Consider the following 18,716-nt stretch of genomic DNA (forward strand, 5'->3'; position numbering starts at 1 on the left):
AGGTGAGGTAGATACAGGGGCCAGTCCTATTCAGTACTTAAAGCAGGCACTCCACATACCAGGTGGGGGCCAAGGCGGGGAACAGAGAGGCAAAGGGGCCCTAGAAGAGTCCATATGATCAATCCCTCTGGTTCCTAGACTAGGAAATGAAGAGCCAGTGCTCACAATGGGGTTGGGAATGCAACCTGAGATGTCTGGGAGACAGAACCAAATACCTCCTCCAAAGAGAAGAAGAATGAATCAGCCCCAGGGGCGGGGCATCCTTGGGAAAGAAGAGTTAAGCCAGGAACAGGAAAACAATTGGGTTGGGTGTGATTGGTAAGTGGGCAGGTGGACCTGACCTGGGGCTGGCATAGAAGTTGGTGAACTTAAGTTGCCTAGAATGGGCCCAACGTTCTGAAAGATCAGGAAAGGTTGAAATTCTGAGAAGCACCTGCTAAGACCCCAGGGCCGAGAAGTCTATTGAGGATAGAGCCTGGCCAGGGTGTTTCAGCAACACCTCCCGCCCCAGGTCCGGAGTGAGCTATGGGGCAATTCCCCCCCCCCTCCCTTTCCAAGCCTTCCGCCCAACCCCGGAGGCCTCCTCGGGTTTCCGCAGGGGCCGGAGGGCAGACGGGGGTGTCACGTGCTCAGGGCTCAAGGGCCCGGTTGGTCAGTGGGCCGGGAGGGACCACTTTGCCGGCCAGAGACAAGGGTCGGGTGGGAGCTGGCGGTTACAGAGAGTTCAGGGTGCCGACCCCAAGAGAAGAGTCTGTAAGGGAAAGTCCCACAGGCAGGCGGGCCGGCGGCGCGGAGTCCTCCCGGTGCTACGCAGTGACCCGGGGCGCGCGGGCGGAGCCCCTGATCCTGGGTCCGGTCCTGGGGCGCAGTGCTCCGGCCGGGGATGAGCTCCCCGCCACCCGCCCGCAAGGGCTTTTACCGCCAGGAGGTGACCAAAACGGCCTGGGAGGTGCGCGCCGTGTACCAGGACCTGCAGCCCGTGGGCTCTGGTGCCTATGGTGCAGTGTGGTGAGCGTTCGCCGGACGGGGTGGCAAGCAGGGCAGGCGGCTGCTGGCGATTACGGGGCGGGTTCTCTAGCCAAGCTGTCCGCCCCGCAGCTCTGCAATAGACAGCCGCACTGGTAACAAGGTGGCCATCAAGAAGTTGTACCGGCCCTTCCAGTCGGAGCTGTTTGCCAAGCGCGCCTACAGAGAGCTGCGCCTCCTCAAACACATGCGCCACGAGAACGTGAGTCCATACGCCCGCCCCAGAAGCGGACACTGTGCACTGGCCACCTCTCATCCTGCCCTCCCCTGCAAATCCTGCCCACTGCCTCAGCTTCCTGGGGCCTGGTACCTCCTTCTTACTTAGCCTCCTGCTTGAGTAAGCTATCGGCAGCTTCCAGGAAGGAAGTGGAGGCATCCCAGACCTCCATCGGGGCGACACTACAAGTTTTCAGCCTCTGCTTCAGTGACTTGGTTTCACTTTTGGTCCACCTGTATGTACTTTCTCAGCCCAGGCAGTGGTCAGGGTATCTTCTAGGCCTAAGGGCTCCTTAGGGCTCACTCCAAACCCTGTCTCGTCTCAGGCTGGTAGGAAAGAGGGTTTTCCTGGAAGAGCATCTCTTCCCCACCCCAGGTCTTCTTTTGCCCACATCCTGAGTCTTCTATTCCAGGCGGGCAGGTCGCTAGAACTATTCACCCTGGCTCTGTCATCCGAAAGCCTTCAGTCTCTGTGGATACAGGGCTTAAAAGGAGCAGAGCAGCGTTACTGCCACCAGTGTGGGTGTGTGTTTCTTCCCTCAGGCAAAGCATCTCAATTCCAGTCCTACCTGCCCGTGGTAGGATACTGCAGGTGGCTGCTCCGGTGCCTTTCATATCGGCATTGCTGGCCATCAGAATCCTTCTCTCAGCCAGGGAGCTTTTTCTTCTTATCTTCCTGAGGCTGTGAGTTCTATTCCCCATCTGGACTGTTGTGCTAGCCCTGTTTTAACCTCCTGGGTCATCAGTCAATAGTCCATGGAACAATGAACTCCCTGTGGCTAACAGCAAACTGACCCCCACTGCTTCATCACTACCACTCTTGGCTGACATGGTGGGTCTTTATTTCTTTTCTTTGTGAAGCCTGCTTACACTGAACGCCAGCCCAGCTGTGTCTGCTTTCCCACTTCCCTGTAAACCCGTAAACAGTAAAACAAGCAAACAAAAAACAGTAAAAGGCTTTGTTCTCATGGGTGCAGCCCCCACCCCCTGTCCTCAGAGCCCCCAACTCCCACCTACCTATCTACCTACCTACCCTTCACCCTTCTCCAGCCAAGGGTTGTGGGCTTGCTTCTTCATTCTGCCTTGCCAGGGGTCTTCCACCCAGCTATGCTCCTGCCCTCACCTGGGTGCGCTAGCCTTCAGGATGACCCAACACCTTCTGGGAGGCTGCGGTTGTAGCTACCTCCTCATGGAAACTGAAGTTTGGACAGGCTGTATGCCCCACTCACCAGAGATGAGGCTGCCATAGATCTAGCCCTAACCTATCCCCCTCCTTCTCAAGCTCTGGTCCTTGGCTGTGGGTCACATTCTACACCACTAAAGTGCAGAAGAAGTTTTATTCCTTTGATGGACTTCCCTTGACCTCTAGGACACTATTCCCTATCTGTTCTGCAGAATGGGCTAAGTTCTCAGGTCACATCTGTGGTTTGTCCCCAGGCCTTTCCTATCCTTGCTCTTCCTTCCAACTTTGGCCATGATCTAAGTGTTCACTCATCTGCCCTTTACTCTCTGTCTATTCTTGCCTCATTCTCTCTGTCCTTTCATTGAACTCAGAGGACATATTCAATATTATATCTATTTTTTTCCACCTGGCTTTTTGAGACAGGGTTTCTCCCGTGTATCCGCTCTGGCTGTCTTGGAACTTGCTTTGTAGACTAGACTGGCCTCAAATCCACAGAGATCCGCCTGCCTCTGCCTCTGCCTCCCAAGTGCTGGGATTCCCGGTGTGCACGACCACCGCCTGGCCCCTCAGCGTTACATCTTTGTTTAAATCCTTTCATCCACAGCAGCTCTGTGGATCAAATCCAAATCTTCCTCTAGGATGTGAGTTTGAGGCCTTCCTTCGGCTTCCTCTGTCCTCTCCTTGGTTCCTCTTTGGCCTGGGCTTCAGCCACTTGGACTCCCTCTCTGTTCCTTACTCTGGAGGTGTTTCGCTCCTGCTTTGGCCATCAGGCACCCCGCCTCTCTTTGCTCTTTTACGCATCCCTCCTGATACATGGATATGCAGCCCTCCTCAGGGAAGCCTCCCTTGACCCTAAAACTCCTGTCCCCCAACCAAGTCCTAGAAAACCAATGTCACACTGTCCATCTGTTGTCCAACTCCCTCAACCAGAAGCTGTGTTTAAACTGGTGCTTCCCCTTGGCCTAGACAGCCAGGGGATGGCCCCAGGAAGGACTTATCAGGTGTTCGTGCCTCTCAAGGGACTTTCCCCACTTTGGTCTTGGGTCTGCTTCATTGGGGGAGAAAAGAAGCGGGGAGGGAAGACTAAGGGGTTGGATTGCTCAGAAGCCTGGAGTCAACCCAGACTTGAGACTGCCCCTCCCCCCAAAGTATCCCGGCTGTCAGCATCCAAAAATAGCCTGTGTCTGTGGGCAAATGTACCAGGGTGGGGGCTGAGCTGACAGTGGGCACAGTGGAAGAGACGAGGGTAGTTATAGGAGGGCTTTCTACCAGGAGTACAGTGCCACCCTGGTGCGCACTGAGTCCTTGCGTCTGCTATGTGCTCTCCATCCTGTCTGACCCTTGTTCCCCAGGTGATTGGCCTACTGGATGTGTTCACTCCTGATGAGACTCTGGATGACTTCACAGACTTGTGAGTGCTGGCCTGGACTGGCTCAGAGTGGGAGGAACCTAGGTGGCTCCTAGGTGTCAGCTTAAGGTTCTGGGTCAGATCGGGGGCCTTCTCACATAGCCCAAGTGAGGGATAGGGTACACACTGGCCACCCACTCCTCTTACCAGAGTCCACTTCACACTCCTGCATGCTCCTGGGAGCTATGAACCCTGCCATGCCCTGGTAGCGCCATGGCTCTTTCTTCTTCCAAGCTTGGTACTTAGACCCTCACATTGCCTCAAGTTTGAACCTTGGATAGGATGTTTGTGTTCAAGATCCTGGCACCCAGTATGTGGCCCCAAATCTGAACTATTGCTGCTTTTTACTGGCAGATAGGGCCTGTCCTATCCTATGGTTGGTCATCCCTGGACTCATACTGTAATCAACCAGAGGGCTGGAGTGGGTGACAAGCTCTTCACTGCTGACTGGCAAAGGTCGAGATATACTATGGCATCATTGTCCCCTGGGGTGGATGATGTCTTTCTCCTTTGTCTATCCCTCCAACCACCTGAACATCTAACCTTGCAGCCCCAACTCCTGCCCCAGATTCCTGGTTACCCTGTGTGTGGAAGGAGGGACCTGAACAGCTTCTGGGTACTGGCTTCAGGTTCTAAGCAGGCTGGAGGCCTTCTTTCCATGGCCCAAGTGAAGGCTGAGATGCCTACTGCCCACTAGCTCCTCACCACACTCCCATATACTATAGGTTCTCCTGGATACTGCCCTACTAGAACCAAACCTTTTCTTCCTTTTATGCCTGGCATTTGGGCCCTCACAGTGCCTGAAGTATCAATACAACTAAATGATCTGAAGTGCCAGCTCCAGGTGCAGCCCTAGCTGCTCACCTGGCATATGATGCTATTCAGTCAGGAATTTTAAAACCCTGAGGCAGAGTGTGATAACACACACTTGTAATCCCAGGGAGATGGAGGTAGGAGGACCAGACGTTTGAGGCCATTTTAGGCTGCATGAGGCCCTGCCTCAAACAGAACACACAAACAAACAAACAAAAACATAAAACCAAGAGCTAAGGGCTGGAGAGATGGCTCAGTGGTTAAAAGCATTGGCTGTTCTTCCAGAGGACCGGCATTTGATTCCCAGCACCTACAAGGTAGCTCACAACTGTCTATAGTTCAAGTCCCAGGAGAGTTGATACCGTCTTTTGGCTTCCACGAGCACTGCACACACGTGGTGCACAAATATACATGGAGACAAAACATCTAGACATGTAAAAAATAAACTGAAAACAAAACAAGACCAAATGTGGGGATGAAGGTCTTTAATTCCAGCTCTTAGGAGGCAGAGGCAGGGGCAGGGGCAGAGCTCTCTGTGTGTCTGAGGTCATCCTGGTCTGCACAGTGAGTTCCGGGCCAGAAAGGACTGCAAAGTGAGACCTTTCCTCAAAAACAAAGTCCCCCTAAACCCTGCCTGCCATTTTGGAAAGTAGGGATATGAGCATGCATCGAGATGGTGTAACTGCCCAAGATAGGTGTGGACAGAAAGTAGGAGCCTAGCAGGGCATAGTGGGATTGAAGCATCACAGTATGGCAGGACCCCAAAGATAGTAAGGAATGGGTGCCACAGAGTAATACTGTAGTGGCTCCTGCTGGGATGGGGTGTGGCAAGGTGTGAACTGGGCCCAGTGGGTGTTAGCTTAGGTCTAGGGACTAGCCCTGCATTGGCTGCATCCCTTGTTTCCACAGCTACCTGGTGATGCCGTTCATGGGCACTGATCTGGGCAAGCTGATGAAGCATGAGACTCTGAGTGAAGACAGAATCCAGTTTCTTGTGTATCAGATGCTGAAGGGGCTGAAGGTAAGTTGAGGTGGCCGTAGGGAGGCGGACAGAGCTTCCTGGCTGGGCAGGGTAGAGCTGTGAGGCTTGGGGCGCCCGCTGAGCTGACGGCCGAACTCCCTCTCTCTCACAGTATATCCACGCTGCTGGTGTCATCCACAGGGTGAGTCTTGGTGGAGCTGGCAGATTACCAGTCTGCTCTTCCCCACCTATGTAAACAGAGGTGCTCAAACTCAGCTTCCATTGCTAACCCATAAAAAGGCAAAACAGAAGTATAGTGGGAATGCATATAATCCGTCTCCAGTTGAAAGCCTGCTCTGGGGACCCCAGCCCTCTGCCCTCCCTTAAAAGGGCCAGGCCTGTTTTGGTGGCCTTAGGAAAGTGCTGCCTGGGTCTTGCTCTGGCAGGGGAGTCACAGTGGCCGTCTTTCTTCCCTCAGGATTTGAAGCCTGGCAACCTGGCTGTGAATGAAGACTGTGAGCTGAAGGTGTCACTGGGTGGGGAAAGTGACCAAGATGGGGGTGGGGCCCCTTCTGTCACCCTACTGGCCTTCTTGACCTTTATCCCAGGAAAAGGAACAGACCTCAGGCATCTGAGGCTGAGCAGCTAATGGGTCCTGGGGCCAGGTACCTGCTTTAGGTAAAGAGTGGCTAACGTCCCTAGTCACCAAGGGCAGGAGTTTGGAGGCTCCTAAAAGTGATCAGGGGATGGCAAAGTAGAGAAAAATCCTTAGCACTTGCTCCTGAAGTGGGTAGGGCCAGGTGAACTGACCTCAGGGAGAAGCCTGGGAGAACCAAGACCAAAGTGGGCAAAAGCTCCAGTGTGGAGACTTCAAGCCCAGCTTCTTAGAGTCTTCTGGACCACATTTGGCCTGTCCTCAGTGTCTTAGTTCCACCTCCGATACTTCTTTAGATCCTAGACTTTGGCCTAGCCAGACAGGCAGACAGTGAGATGACGGGATATGTGGTGACCCGGTGGTACCGGGCACCAGAGGTCATCTTGAATTGGATGCGCTACACTCAGACAGGTAAGAAAGAGGCTATCTGAAGATCCCAGCACACACTCACCACCTCCATTTACCCATTCACTTTTATTTGTTTCTGTGTGGGATGGAACAGAGAGTCTTATTCATGCTAGGCAAGTGCTCTATCATTGCGATACACCTCAGTTCAGCCCTTCCTTCATCATCATCATCACCATCATCATCATCATCATTTTATACTTTTTGGTTGTTTTTGTTTTGTTTTGTTTTTTTTTTTTTTTTGACTTTGAGATATAGTCTCACTGTATAGCTCTGGCTATTCCTGGAGCTCCCAATGTAGACCAGGTTGGCCTTGAATCCACAGAGATCCACCTGTTTCTGCCCCTCAAGTGCTGGAATTAAAGACATGTTTCACCTTTTCCATTTTTAAAAATTTTATGTGTATAAGTGCTTATCTACGTGTGTACTTGGTGAGTGCAGAGGCCGGAAAGATGGAATTGGATCCTCTAGAACTGGAGTCACAGACAGTTGTGAGCTGCCATGGGGTTACTGGAACCAAACCAAGGATTTCTGGAAGAGCAGCCAGTGCTCTTAACTGATTAGCCTCTCTCCAGCCCCCTTCCTCATTTCTTGATAGGGAGCTTTTTGTAGGCACTACCTCCAGGAGGCTCCTGAGCTGGGGTGGAGCTCTGCTACTCTCCTCCCTGTGTACACCCCTCCTGGTCATGTATATTTGTCTTCCATATATGGTCTCTTGCATGTCCTCTTCTCTTGACTCTCGTGAATATGAATGCTATGCTTGTCTGTGGGGCACTGATGTGTATCTCAGTGGACATTTGGTCTGTCGGCTGCATCATGGCGGAGATGATTACAGGGAAGATTCTGTTCAAAGGCAGTGACCGTATCCTTCTATGCAGAGCACCATGGGACTTCAGCCCAGGTGTGGGTGCTGGGTGGGCCACCTTCTGCCCTTGCACTGTGTTCCTGACCTTGGTACAGACCTGGACCAGCTGAAGGAGATCATGAAGGTCACAGGGACACCCCCTCCTGAGTTTGTACAGAAGTTACAGAGTGCTGAGGTCAGTGGGAAGCTGGGTGGTGAGCTGGACTTGGGTTTGGGAGCTGGCCTATCACTCTTCCCCTGACCCCCATAGGCCAAGAACTACATGGAAGGCCTTCCTGAGCTGGAAAAAAAGGATTTTGCCTCTGTCCTGACCAACGCAAGCCCTCAGGGTAGGGCTGGGTGGGTGAAGATCTTAGGCTTTTAGGTGCGTCCTATTCCGTGGCTTGGCCTCATTTGCTCTCCCCACAGCTGTGAACCTTCTAGAAAAGATGCTGGTGCTGGACTCAGAACAGCGGGTGACGGCAGCTGAGGCACTGGCCCATCCGTACTTTGAGTCCCTGCAGGATACCGAGGATGAGTCCAAGGCCCAGAAATATGATGACTCCTTTGATGACGTAGACCGCACCCTTGAGGAGTGGAAGCGTGAGTGTGGGCTCTACACAGTGTCTGGCTTTGGACCCTGTGTGCCCTGTGTGGATGAGCCTCTGTCCCCTGGATTGCAGATGAGATAAAAGGTTGGGAGGTCAAAGGGCATTGTGGGACAGTACAACTTCTGGCTAGAGCAGAAGGCAGTGGGAAAGAGTGTCCCTATGGCAGCGCCTTCAAAGGCTGGCACATGACGGGTCCCGAGAACGGTGGAGCATCTGTGTGCTCAGGACAGCAATACCCTTGGCCTCTACTGATTCCCTGTCCTCTCCCCTGCCCGTGTTGCCCAGCATCCTCATGTCTAGACCACACTGGAGTCCTCTCCACCAACCACTTATCCTTATGACTTCCTTCTTACCCCTTATGAATTTATCCTTACCCCTTGTCAGGACCCCTCCTGAAACAACTACATCTTTCTTATATTCTGGCCATGGGGGACAGTCTATTCCCATGCAGTCCCAGGGCCTAGGCTTTTCCTCACATCTTCAGCCCCAGATCCATCCATGGCCGTGTGTTGAAACTGCAGGTTCTGAACAGGCTGTCCTTTTACATTGAGGACCCTTACTATATCTTTGAGAACTGGCCTCAGGCTGCCCACTGGTCCATGAGCTGGAACTAGCCTCTGATGTCTGCTCCAAATTGGCAGTCTGAAGACACGTCTACCGGGACATGCTAGCCCTTGTCCTGCCTGCTTTAGTTCCCAGCCATGTTCTTTTTTTTTTTTTTTTTTTTTTTTTTGAGACAGGGTTTCTTTTTATAACAGCCGTGGCTGTGGCTGTCCTGAAACTCACTCCATAGACCTCCAGGCTAGCCTCAAACTCACAGAGATCCACCTGCCTCTGCCTCCCAAGTGCTGGGATTAAAGGTGTGTGCCACCATCACCTGGCTTCAGGCCAAGTTCTTGCACCTTGGTGTGGGAAAGACTGGATGGGTTAAGGTTCTCAAATCATGCCCTGCAAGGTTCTTCTGCAATCCTAACAGGCATTCTTCCCTTCTGTGTTGTCATGTGTTTGTGAATTTGGTTCTTTGTGATGAAACCCTTCTGCTGCTAATCAAAACAACTCCCTTAACCACAGGCCACAGATCTGATCTGTGGTCTCCACCTACACACTGTGCCTGGGCGCTTTTGCTTTTACCATAGACCACAGAGGACATACAACTAAGTCTGTGGACAGGAACACAAGCTTCCTTTTTTTTTTTTTCTGAACATAGCTCTCATCACCTGTTTTCCTGGAAATGTATCTTTATAGAAGTTTTCACACAAAGTGATGCCCCGCCCTACCCCTCCCCTCCCTGTCCCTTCCCTCTGCACCTTACCCCTTTCCCAGCCCCCAGAGTTTCTCTGTAACAGCCCCAGATTGTTCTGGATCTCTCTCTGCAAACCAGGCTAACCTCACAGAGATCCACCTGCTTCTGCCTCCTGAATTCTGGGATTAAAGGCATGCGCTGCCACCCCTGCCCAACTCACACTAAATGTTTTTAAGGGGATTGGTCCATCTAGGATTAAAAGCTCATGGGGTGCTAGCTTCTCCCCTTAGGTGAACATTGGACTAACTTCTTGGCTTTTTTTTTTTTTTTTTTTTTGAGACAGGGTTTCTCTGGAGCTTTGGAGCTTGTCCTGGAGCTAGTTCTTGTAGACCAGGCTGGCTTCAAACTCACAGAGATCTGCCTGCGTCTGCTTCCCGAGTGCTAGGATTAAAGGCGTGCGCCACCATCGCCCGGCTTGGACTAACTTCTTTATCATCTGCTTCTCCTCACTTTCTACAGGTGTTACTTACAAGGAAGTGCTCAGCTTCAAGCCTCCCAGGCAGCTAGGAGCCAGAGTCCCAAAGGAGACAGCTCTATGAAGACCTTTGGATAGTTTGGGGTATCCTGAGGAGCCCAGCTGGGAGCCTCACAGGCACCTTGGCTCCCCTTCCCTGGAAGAGGAATCCTGGTTAGCACTCTGACAGTTCCTGGGGCTTGTATCCCAAGTCATCCACTTGGAGAGACTGAGTAGACCCTCGAATCCTGGACCCTCCATCTCCAAACCTGCTCCTCTGCTTCTGGGTGTCCCGGATGACCCTGGAAGAACATCTAAGCTTTTTGTCCAAGACACCCGCCCAACACGAACTAGCCTTTGAATTCTGGAGTTGTGCTCCCTTCACCAGTGACAAGGTCTCAGGTCGGGCAGAGTGTAGTGCTATTCCCTGAGCTCTGCTTGCTCTGGACAGTGTTTAGGCCAACTCCCGAGAAGGAAGGAGATAGAGGTTTTGGGGACACTGACTCAGGGATATCATCTCTCCTGTGATGGGGGTGGATTCTCTTACGCCCTTAGCCTGGAATGTAAACCAGTCATTTTGTGTGCTTAAGTGGCTGGATGCAAATAAACCGTTTTGTAGATCCCCCATTCTGACTGTGTGGCCCAATGTCTGAGCTCCGACCATTTCTCTGAGCTGCTAGTCTGTGCACAAAAAGAGGCAGCCTGAGCTCCCTGCAGTCCACCTAGTAGAGGTGCCATGCCCCTGACTCTTCCCAGGTCAAAGTGCCGCGCCGGTGCCACCTAGTCCTTGCCAGTGGTCCTCAAGCCATCACATCAGGGATTGGTCCCCTCCCTTCGTCAGTAACTATACTCTAATTAAGGCTTAGAGTCTGAGCAGGGTTCTATGGAGCCTGATGCAAGGTGTAAGGGCAGATAATGGGGACGATGATGCTAGAACCAAGACAGATGGTCCTTTCTTTCTGACTTTCTGAGAGTGCAACTTTTTTTTTTTCAAGACAGAGTTTCTCTGTGTAATAGTCCTAGCTCTATAGAGCAGGCTGGCCTTGAACTCACAGAGATCTCTCATCTCTGCCTCCCAACTGCAAGTGCTGGGATTATAGGCCTGTGCCACCACCACCCAGCTGCATTTGTCTTCTTATGGTCAAAGCTTCTAGAGAGGAATGTTATCTCTGGTCTTAGCGGCTCTCTGAGATCCAGAGAGGTGGCTTCTACTCTCTGACCCACAACTTACCTCTACTGGCATCGCCCTGTCAGCTTCCATGAATCTGCAGTGTCTGTCATCTGCAGGCCATTAGATCCTTGCTGCCTAGTTAGATGGTCCATGTTCTTCCGCATGTCCCAAGGACAGGCACATTAGAGCAAGGCGTAAGGGTGGAGCCTTGCATTCCCCTCATCTGCAAAGGAGTTCTGGGCAATACACTTTGCCCAGGCTAATCTGGTCAGAGGAGATGCCATGACCATGCCTTCCTCTGCCCGAACCCCTTGAGATAACCATGGACCAGGACTTTGAATATTTTACTCTATTATGGAGGTGTGGCTCACACCTCTCAGCCCCACCAGGCACATAATCTAGGGCGAGTCAACGAGGAGTGGCTCTGCCTGATGCCTTTGGTCTCTAGAAGCTGGAGAGGCCTTGGGACTAACCAGAACCTGGGCCTGCACTCCAACACCCAAGTGTGCAATGGGCACCTCCTAGCTCTCCGGGCTCCTTGGTTCCCCCTGCACATGACAGTTGTGTGCATCCCTATCATAGATATCAGTGGCAGCTTTGTCCCTCTTCCCCTTCATTGTCCTGAGGGTGGGGGTGTCTTAGAGGCTCTCCGAGATCCAGAGAGGTGGCTTCTACTCTCTGACCCACAACTTACCTCTACTGACACCTCTCTCCATCGTGGGACATCTTGCTTCGGGAAGCACAATGGGATACATTTGTAATCCCAGCACTCAAGAGGCTGAGGTAAGGATTTCAGAACTGGTCACAGGCCTGGGTTACAAAAAAACCAAACCAAACAAACAAAAAACATACATGGACAGCATTAGTTCAGACTTGAACTCATGTCTCCTTTGATCTGCAATGCTTCTGTAAGCACTGGGACTTGAAAGGGATCCTAGCACTTGGGAACCAGGGAATACTGAGTGTTACAGCTCAGATGGAAAAGTATTCTGGCAGTCGGAGGCCAGGGAATACTGGGTATTACAGTTCAGGTGGAAGATCATTCTAGTAGTCAGGAGCCAGGGAATAACGAAGGTCACAGTTAAGTGTAGTAGTTTACAGCCCAGCTCTAGGGAAAGGTTTACCCAATATAACATTGCTGCCCCTGCAGGAGAGGACTTCCTCAGCCAAGTTGTTACAGTTTGGTTCTGGTGCCCCAGAATGTAACAACTCTAGGGGAAGGTTTCCCAACAAAAGTGTTACAGCTTTGCTCCACTTCTCCAGTGAAGGTGTAACAACTTGGCACTGCTAGGGGAAGGTTTCCCTAGTGAAAGTGTTACAACTCCAGCAAAAGAAGGTCTCAGCCAAAGCTCACTCAGTGAGATTTATCATGAGGGAAGAATTCAGGAGAGTGGCTGCCTCTGCCAGGGTAGAAAAGGGCAGCAGCAAACTGAACAGGTGCACAGGTTATGTAGGGCTTCTTAGGTGGGGAGTTTTCCTGGGGAGAAGAGGGACTGATTAGTTTTCCCTGCTCAGGGATTGGTTAGTTTAGTTGGTCTGGCGCAGAGGTAGATGGCTAATTTCAAGGCCAAACTGTGTTTCTTTCGCTGCTCCTCCCCCCCCAGACAGGGTTTCTCTGTGGCTTTGTACTATTTTCAGGATGAACGCTTATTTCTTTCACTGACTGATTCTAGGGCCAAAGTTTGTTTCTTTGGCACTGGTTTCAGAGTCAGGGTGTATTTCTTTAGTTCTGGGTTCGAGGCTAAAGTATTTCTTTCACTGGCTATGATTTCTTGGCCAGGGTGGGTTTCTTTCATTGGTTCTGATTCCAGGTTCCTTTGGCTGGCCCTTTTACCTTCATTACAAGGTCCAAGGTCCCCTCCCTTCATCCCCTTCCTTGCTCAGAACCCTCTGCCCTTCCTGGCCCTACACTGTGCTGCAGCGTTCCTTCCCGACCTGGCCTCCGACACAATCCTTCCATTCTGGTGGCGTCTTTCTCACCTGTGGTCTTTTGTCAGTCCCATTTTGAAACTCTGTGCCATGACACAGCTCAGGCCAGCTCCTGTACGGGCATGCGTACACACCTTGCTCACCTCCCTTTCTTCCACCCTTTCACCTCGAGGATGTGACGGACAGTTGGCATGTCTGACCCTGTGGCCTAAGCAGGGAGAATTTAGGCTCGAGAATGTTGGAGAAAGAAGGAAACAGCAGCGGTAGCACTGATTGCCTGAGGACAAGCAGCCCGTCTTCCCAACCATTCAAGAGGGACACTGAGCGCAGGCTCTGTGCCACACGTTTTTGGCGGTGGTACCGCAGCTGAAGCACTAGGCTGCGATCACATCCAGAGATGCTGGCGGAATCCGACGGGAGTTCAGTTGGTCTACTCCACCCTAATCGCGCCTGAGGGCGGGACCAAGTCTGCGAAGGAGGAAGCCGGAAGTTAGATGTCGGGAGCCACGCTGTGGACCGGCTTATCTGAGTTTCCAGCGGTTTGCTTCTGACTACCAACCGGGTCTGACCCTTGGGTGGTGCGTTCTTACTCAGGTCCAGGTCTGCTACCCGGCTCTCTCCCAAGTGAGGGGCTGTTTACGTGCGCGCCGTTAGGTGGGACCAGACAGTGCAGTCACCTGCCAGCAGAGGGCGTTTATACGCTAGAGTGGATCAAAGTGACCACGGTGTGGCCATGGGTACAGCACTTGTGTACCACGAGGATATGACAGCCACCCGGCTGCTCTGGGATGAGTAAGTGTGTCTTGACAGAAGTAGGGGGCCGGGAGGAAACTCTGAACACTGAGATCCTTGTTTGCTCTAGCCCCGAGTGCGAAATTGAGTGTCCAGAGCGCCTGACTGCAGCCCTGGACGGCCTGCGGCAGCGTGGCCTGCAACAAAGGTGCCTATGTTTGACAGCTTGTGAGGCATCAGAGGAAGAGTTGGGCTTGGTGCACAGGTCAGACAATGACTGGGCTGGGGATCCTATCAGTGTCCCCTCAGTTTCACCGTAGTGTGGGCTCAGAGGCATAAGGGGAGTGCTGGGTGGGTGTTGCCACCAGGAATCCCAGCTTCTTTTTCTTTGTGTCCCACTGTTGGCCCGCCTGTTGACCCGAAGCCCAGAATATGTAGCCCTGGTGCGGAGGACCCAGACCCTGGACAAGGAGGAGCTCCAGGCACTGTCTAAGCAGTTTGATGCTGTCTACTTCCACCCGGTGCGAGCCAGCGTACACACCCAGATTGATGTCCACATGCCTATGTGTATCCATACCCATGTTTGCCCATCTGCCCATGTCTTCTTGTTCATGCTTGTGACCATACCCTGGCATGTTTTGCTTGCCATTGTCCTAGCCCTGTCTTGTTCGGTAGTGGGAGGCCTGCAATTTGGGACAAGTAGGTCAGGCTGCAGGCTAAATTGCACTCTGGCCCCACAGAACACTTTTCACTGTGCCAGGCTAGCTGTGGGGGCTGCACTGCAGCTGGTGGATGCTGTGCTAACAGGAGCTGTGCACAATGGGCTTGCTCTGGTGAGGTGAGAACTGCCCTCCTCCTCAAATTGACTGTGTGTGACCCTGTGAGGGGACAGAAGGACCCCGACATGCCCTGTACCCCAATTTTACACCTCAGGCCTCCAGGGCACCACAGTCAGAAGGAGGCTGCCAATGGATTCTGTGTGTTCAACAATGTGGCTATAGCAGCCAAACATGCCAAGCAGAAATATGGGCTGCAGAGGTATGTACGTGTTGGGGACACAAGCTAAACTGGCAGAGGTGGAGCTGGTGGCCAAGATTCCTACCTTGCTCCCTCCACACCTGGATGGGCTTCTGGAGTGACGGTGGCAAGGTGATCTCCAGTATGGTCTGAATTTAGGATTCTTATTGTCGACTGGGATATCCACCATGGCCAAGGCATCCAGTACATCTTTGATGATGACCCCAGGTAAGCTGGGGTGTGAACACGGACCTTCTCTACAGTGCACCACTTGGGGATAAAATTCAGGTTTATTTGGGAAGCTGTGGAGCTCCTGAAGGACCCCACTTCTGACCTGGCCAATTGTCTATAGTGTCCTTTACTTCTCCTGGCACCGCTATGAGCATGGGCGCTTCTGGCCATTCCTTCAAGAGTCCGATGCACATGTGGTCGGGCAAGGGCAGGGCCAAGGCTTCACCGTCAATTTGCCCTGGAATCAGGTACCAAGTTCCCCTCCCCACTCCATCTCTCCTACCTCTCCTGCTCCCCAGCTCTGGGTTTGCAAATGTCATCCAGGGCATCCTGCAACATTCTCCCCAGAGTTCTGTTGCCAGGGGTGAAGACCCTGGAGCCCTCGTTCATAGGGCTGGTCTTCTGATGTCCACTTCGATCTTGCTGCAGGTTGGGATGGGGAATGCTGACTATTTGGCTGCCTTCCTGCATGTGCTGCTCCCGTTGGCCTTTGAGGTGATTGGGTGATGGGTGTCCCCCAGGGCAGGAAACCCTAGGCTAACCTAAAGTTCCACTATGAAGGCAGGAGGAGCTTTGTAAGCCATTCAACCAGAGTGCGAATGAACCTTGGGGAGTGGGGAAGGGGCCTCTGAAAGTTGGATGTTATGTGAATGGGCAGCACTGGGGCCTCCCCTTCACCTGGCTGTGGCTCTCTTTTGCTCCTTTCCCCTGGACTCTGCCTGTAGTTTGACCCTGAGCTGGTGCTGGTCTCAGCAGGATTTGACTCTGCCATCGGGGACCCTGAGGTGAGAGCACGGCCTGGCTGGGGAGTAAGCTAGGGTCCTGGGTCCAGGCGCCTGTCATACAAGATTCACTGGGCTGCAGGGGCGGATGCGAGCCACACCCGAGTGCTTTGCCCACCTCACACAGCTGCTGCAGGTGCTGGCTGGTGGCCGGATTTGTGCTGTGCTAGAGGTAAGTGTGGGGCAGTGGAGAGGCTCGAAGGCCAGGGGAGGATCAGTCAAGGTGAGGTGCTCTGCCTGGTACAGCCGCTCACACTAGTGACACCCCTGCGCTGTCCTGTTTCAACACTCTCCCTAGGGTGGATACTACCTGGAATCCCTAGCACAGTCAGTGTGCATGATGGTGCAGACACTGCTTGGTGACCCCACACCCCCCCTTCTTGGACTCATGGTGCCATGTCAGAGGTTTGAAGACTGGAGTAGGTGGGGGGGGGGGCTGAAGCATGAGTCAGATTTACAATTCTATTTCTCCCGCATAGCGCCCTGGAGTCCATCCAGAGTGTCCAGACAGCCCAGGCCCCTCACTGGACAAGCCTCCAGCAAAGTCAGTATGACCTGGACCTGGGCTGGCAGCTCCTCCGCCTTAGGCTTAGGCAGTGACTGTGACTCTGAACCGTTTAGATGTGGCACCAGTTCTGGGTCCCAGCACCTGCTTTCCTGAAGGGAGGTCTCTGCCTCTACTTGCTGAGAGCCCCGCGTATGAAGCAGCAGAAGCTGCCCTGAGCCCTCTCCAGGGTGAACTCTGTCTCCGTCCTACACCCCCGATCTGCACAGAGGTCGCCTTGGCTGTGCCAGGTGCTGCTCTGGCCTTACCTCCTGGAGTGCTCCTTCAGGAAGACTCAGCCTTGAGGGAGGAAACCGAAGCCTGGGCCAGGTGAGGCGAGCAGTCTGAGGCTGGGGATGGCTATGCCTGCACCGGTGCGGCTGATACAGATTTGGTTTCCATGTGTCCCTCTGGCTTGCCCATCGTAGGCTACACAAGTCTCTGTTCCAGGATGAGAGTCTTGTCGCCCTGGGGAAGATTCTGTGTCTCTTAGGTGGGATCCTGGATGGGCAGGTAGGTTGCCAGGGGAGCTGCTGGAGATAGCGTGGTGGCATGTACAGTGGGCTGACATGTTACCTTGTGCAGAGCCCAGGCAATGCTCTTTGGCAAAGAGGAAGTAGACAATTTGAAGTGTAGTTTTAAGCATCTTGCGTATAGAAAGTGGGGTGATTTGATATTGTAGTGTAGGGAAAGTCAGTCAGTAGAAGCCATTTGGACAGGACCAAAACAAAGCACAAAAGGGTTTGTCTAACCGGGTTTGGGAGTTGACCTTGCCTCCTGAAAGTGCTCCTTAGCGAGTGCGTGTGTCAGCTCAGCCTCTAGATTCCCTGTTATTTATCCCATAGGTAAGAAATGGCATAGCTGCCACAGCCGCCCTTGCCACAGCAGCAACTGTAGAAGTGATCGTTCAGCGATGCCTGTCCCATGGAGCTCAGAGGTAAAGTTTGCTTGGTTGACTTGGGACTCTAAGGACCTGGGAATGCCCCACTAATGGTGTGGGAAAGGCGCTGGATACTGGACAGTGTGAGCACAGCCTATCCTGGGTCAACTTCTTAGGCTGCTCTGTGTGGCCCTGGGACAGCTGGATCGACCCCTGGACCTTGCAGATGATGGGTATGGTTCTCAGCTTACATATCTCCCCGATTGTGCATGTGTGTGAACAGGTAGCAGGCATTTAACTGGGGACACTGCAGTACAGAATTGGGGGGGCTTCCATAGGTGCAGTTTGAGAGTGGGTGCCCAGAAAGCAGAGCCATACCAGGTTGGCAGTCACGCATGTCCTCCTCCCTGCTGGAGCCCCAGGCTCTCATCTCTCCCAGTTATTAAGTTCACGAAAGGGTCTCATGCACATGTATACATATTCATGCTCGCTCCTGGAAAGGAGAGTTCTATGGCTGAATATCCGGGGCAAGGAGGCAGCCGTGGAGTCCGTGTTCCACATCTCCACACCACTGCCACAGGTGAGGGGTCGTGTTGCGGGTTGGAGAGGTTCTCACTGTCTCCTGGTCTTTCTGGGGGTGCCTGCTCACAATCCAGGGTCCCTGAGATTTGGAGGGTGGTTACAGGAGCCAGTAGCAGTGTCTAGATCAGAGCCTGAGGCTCTGCCTCTTATTCCTACAGACGACTGGGGGGTTTCTGAGCTGCATCTTGGGTCTGGTTCTGCCCCTGGCTTATGGCTTCCAGCCTGACGTGGTGTTGATGGCACTGGGGCCTGCCCATGGCCTGCAGAACGCCCAAGCTGCTCTCTTGGCTTCAGTGCTTCGGGGCCCAGCAGGGAGCCGAATTCTAGCAGTAGTGGAAGAGGTAAACTGGGCAAGGTGGATAAAAGCTGTATGGGTGGAAGGTGAAGAGAAACCATTGTCTCATTGCTCCCCTCCTCCGCTCCCCACCATCCCTGGGCCAGGAATCCATACTCCAGCTTGCAAGGACCCTGGCACAGGTACTGCATGGAGAAGCACCTCCCAGTCTGGGCCCTTTCTTGATGGCCTCTCCAGAGGAGATCCGGGCCCTTAGGTTACTAAAAGTTCAGCTGGAACCTCGGTGGAAGTTGCTGCAGGTGGCTGGTGAGGCACGTGGGGAGGCGCGGCCCTATTTTAGAGCTACATGGAGCCAGCCTCACCGCGCGAGCCGATTATGCTTTTTCAGCTCCTCCACCAGGTCCGTGCTCTCCAATCGCTTGAAATCGGTCAAGGCGGACGATTCCTATCCGGAGAAGAGCACATTCAGGTCCTAGCGAACCCTGGCCGGAGACCTACGTCCCATCAGCGGCCCGGGCATCCTACCTCTATTATAATAAATATCGTTTCTAAAGAGTGCACAACACTGCTTCCCTTACTGAGTCTGTTTCACCAAGTATCTGACGTTAGCTTCTAGTATCGAAAGCCGCGGCTGCAGCCCCGCCCCTCCCGAGACCGTATTGGTGACGTAGTTC

General features: G+C 53.1%; 2 protein-coding genes and 1 long non-coding RNA gene across 14 annotated transcripts; 2 read left to right on the forward strand and 1 right to left on the reverse strand.

Moving 5' to 3' along the window:
* The first annotated feature begins 5 nt into the window (after positions 1-5).
* Positions 6-10,504, forward strand: Mapk12 (mitogen-activated protein kinase 12). 7 transcript variants are annotated; one of them, XM_050129281.1, is made up of 12 exons: positions 11-318; positions 1,099-1,228; positions 3,778-3,836; positions 5,556-5,667; positions 5,780-5,809; positions 6,086-6,133; positions 6,559-6,673; positions 7,458-7,529; positions 7,628-7,707; positions 7,783-7,861; positions 7,941-8,114; positions 9,885-10,504. In XM_050129281.1, the coding sequence occupies exons 1-12, from the start codon at positions 167-169 to the stop codon at positions 9,962-9,964; spliced, it is 1,131 nt and encodes a 376-aa protein (XP_049985238.1). In that variant the 5' UTR covers positions 11-166; the 3' UTR covers positions 9,965-10,504. The 7 variants fall into 7 exon arrangements, with proteins under 7 accessions (XP_049985263.1, XP_049985238.1, XP_049985256.1 ...); XM_050129313.1 differs by lacking the exon at positions 11-318 and adding an exon at positions 348-511; XM_050129321.1 differs by lacking the exon at positions 11-318 and adding an exon at positions 603-949.
* LOC126492800 (uncharacterized) lies at positions 5,736-16,795 on the reverse strand. Of its 2 annotated transcripts, XR_007589683.1 has the most exons (4): positions 16,555-16,795; positions 13,031-13,447; positions 11,745-11,860; positions 5,736-5,855 (listed from the first exon to the last, which is right to left on the reverse strand). It is a non-coding gene; the product is annotated as an uncharacterized lncRNA (long non-coding RNA). The 2 variants fall into 2 exon arrangements; XR_007589682.1 differs by lacking the exon at positions 13,031-13,447.
* On the forward strand, positions 13,464-18,664 carry Hdac10 (histone deacetylase 10). 5 transcript variants are annotated; one of them, XM_050129254.1, is made up of 20 exons: positions 13,464-13,771; positions 13,842-13,976; positions 14,136-14,232; positions 14,452-14,549; positions 14,645-14,749; positions 14,888-14,956; positions 15,081-15,207; positions 15,389-15,454; positions 15,685-15,744; positions 15,824-15,913; positions 16,040-16,146; positions 16,221-16,285; positions 16,363-16,615; positions 16,714-16,798; positions 17,131-17,222; positions 17,342-17,398; positions 17,667-17,745; positions 17,906-18,088; positions 18,189-18,348; positions 18,431-18,664. In XM_050129254.1, exons 1-20 carry the CDS (start codon positions 13,713-13,715, stop codon positions 18,463-18,465), a joined length of 2,022 nt encoding a protein of 673 aa, XP_049985211.1. In that variant the 5' UTR covers positions 13,464-13,712; the 3' UTR covers positions 18,466-18,664. The 5 variants fall into 5 exon arrangements, with proteins under 5 accessions (XP_049985211.1, XP_049985217.1, XP_049985198.1 ...); XM_050129260.1 differs by having other exon boundaries at positions 13,842-13,919; XM_050129241.1 differs by having other exon boundaries at positions 14,136-14,549.
* The last annotated feature ends 52 nt before the right edge of the window (positions 18,665-18,716 follow it).

The sequence above is a fragment of the Alexandromys fortis genome, unplaced genomic scaffold (genome assembly GCF_014885135.2).
Source record: "Alexandromys fortis isolate MF-2015 unplaced genomic scaffold, M_Fortis_MF-2015_v1.1 scaffold_28, whole genome shotgun sequence".
NCBI lineage: Eukaryota > Metazoa > Chordata > Mammalia > Rodentia > Cricetidae > Alexandromys > Alexandromys fortis.

Excerpts from the sequence above, each read along its gene's own strand:
- Mapk12 (XM_050129281.1), top strand. The coding sequence starts at position 167 with ATGGGGTTGGGAATGCAACCTGAGATGTCTGGGAGACAGAACCAAATA. Across the intron at positions 5,668-5,779 it reads AGATGCTGAAGGGGCTGAAG|TATATCCACGCTGCTGGTGT; the intron begins GTAAGTTGAGGT and ends TCTCTCTCACAG. Across the intron at positions 8,115-9,884 it reads CACCCTTGAGGAGTGGAAGC|GTGTTACTTACAAGGAAGTG; the intron begins GTGAGTGTGGGC and ends CACTTTCTACAG.
- Hdac10 (XM_050129241.1), top strand. The coding sequence starts at position 13,713 with ATGGGTACAGCACTTGTGTACCACGAGGATATGACAGCCACCCGGCTG. Across the intron at positions 14,957-15,080 it reads ATCTTTGATGATGACCCCAG|TGTCCTTTACTTCTCCTGGC; the intron begins GTAAGCTGGGGT and ends AATTGTCTATAG. Across the intron at positions 15,745-15,823 it reads CTGCCATCGGGGACCCTGAG|GGGCGGATGCGAGCCACACC; the intron begins GTGAGAGCACGG and ends ACTGGGCTGCAG.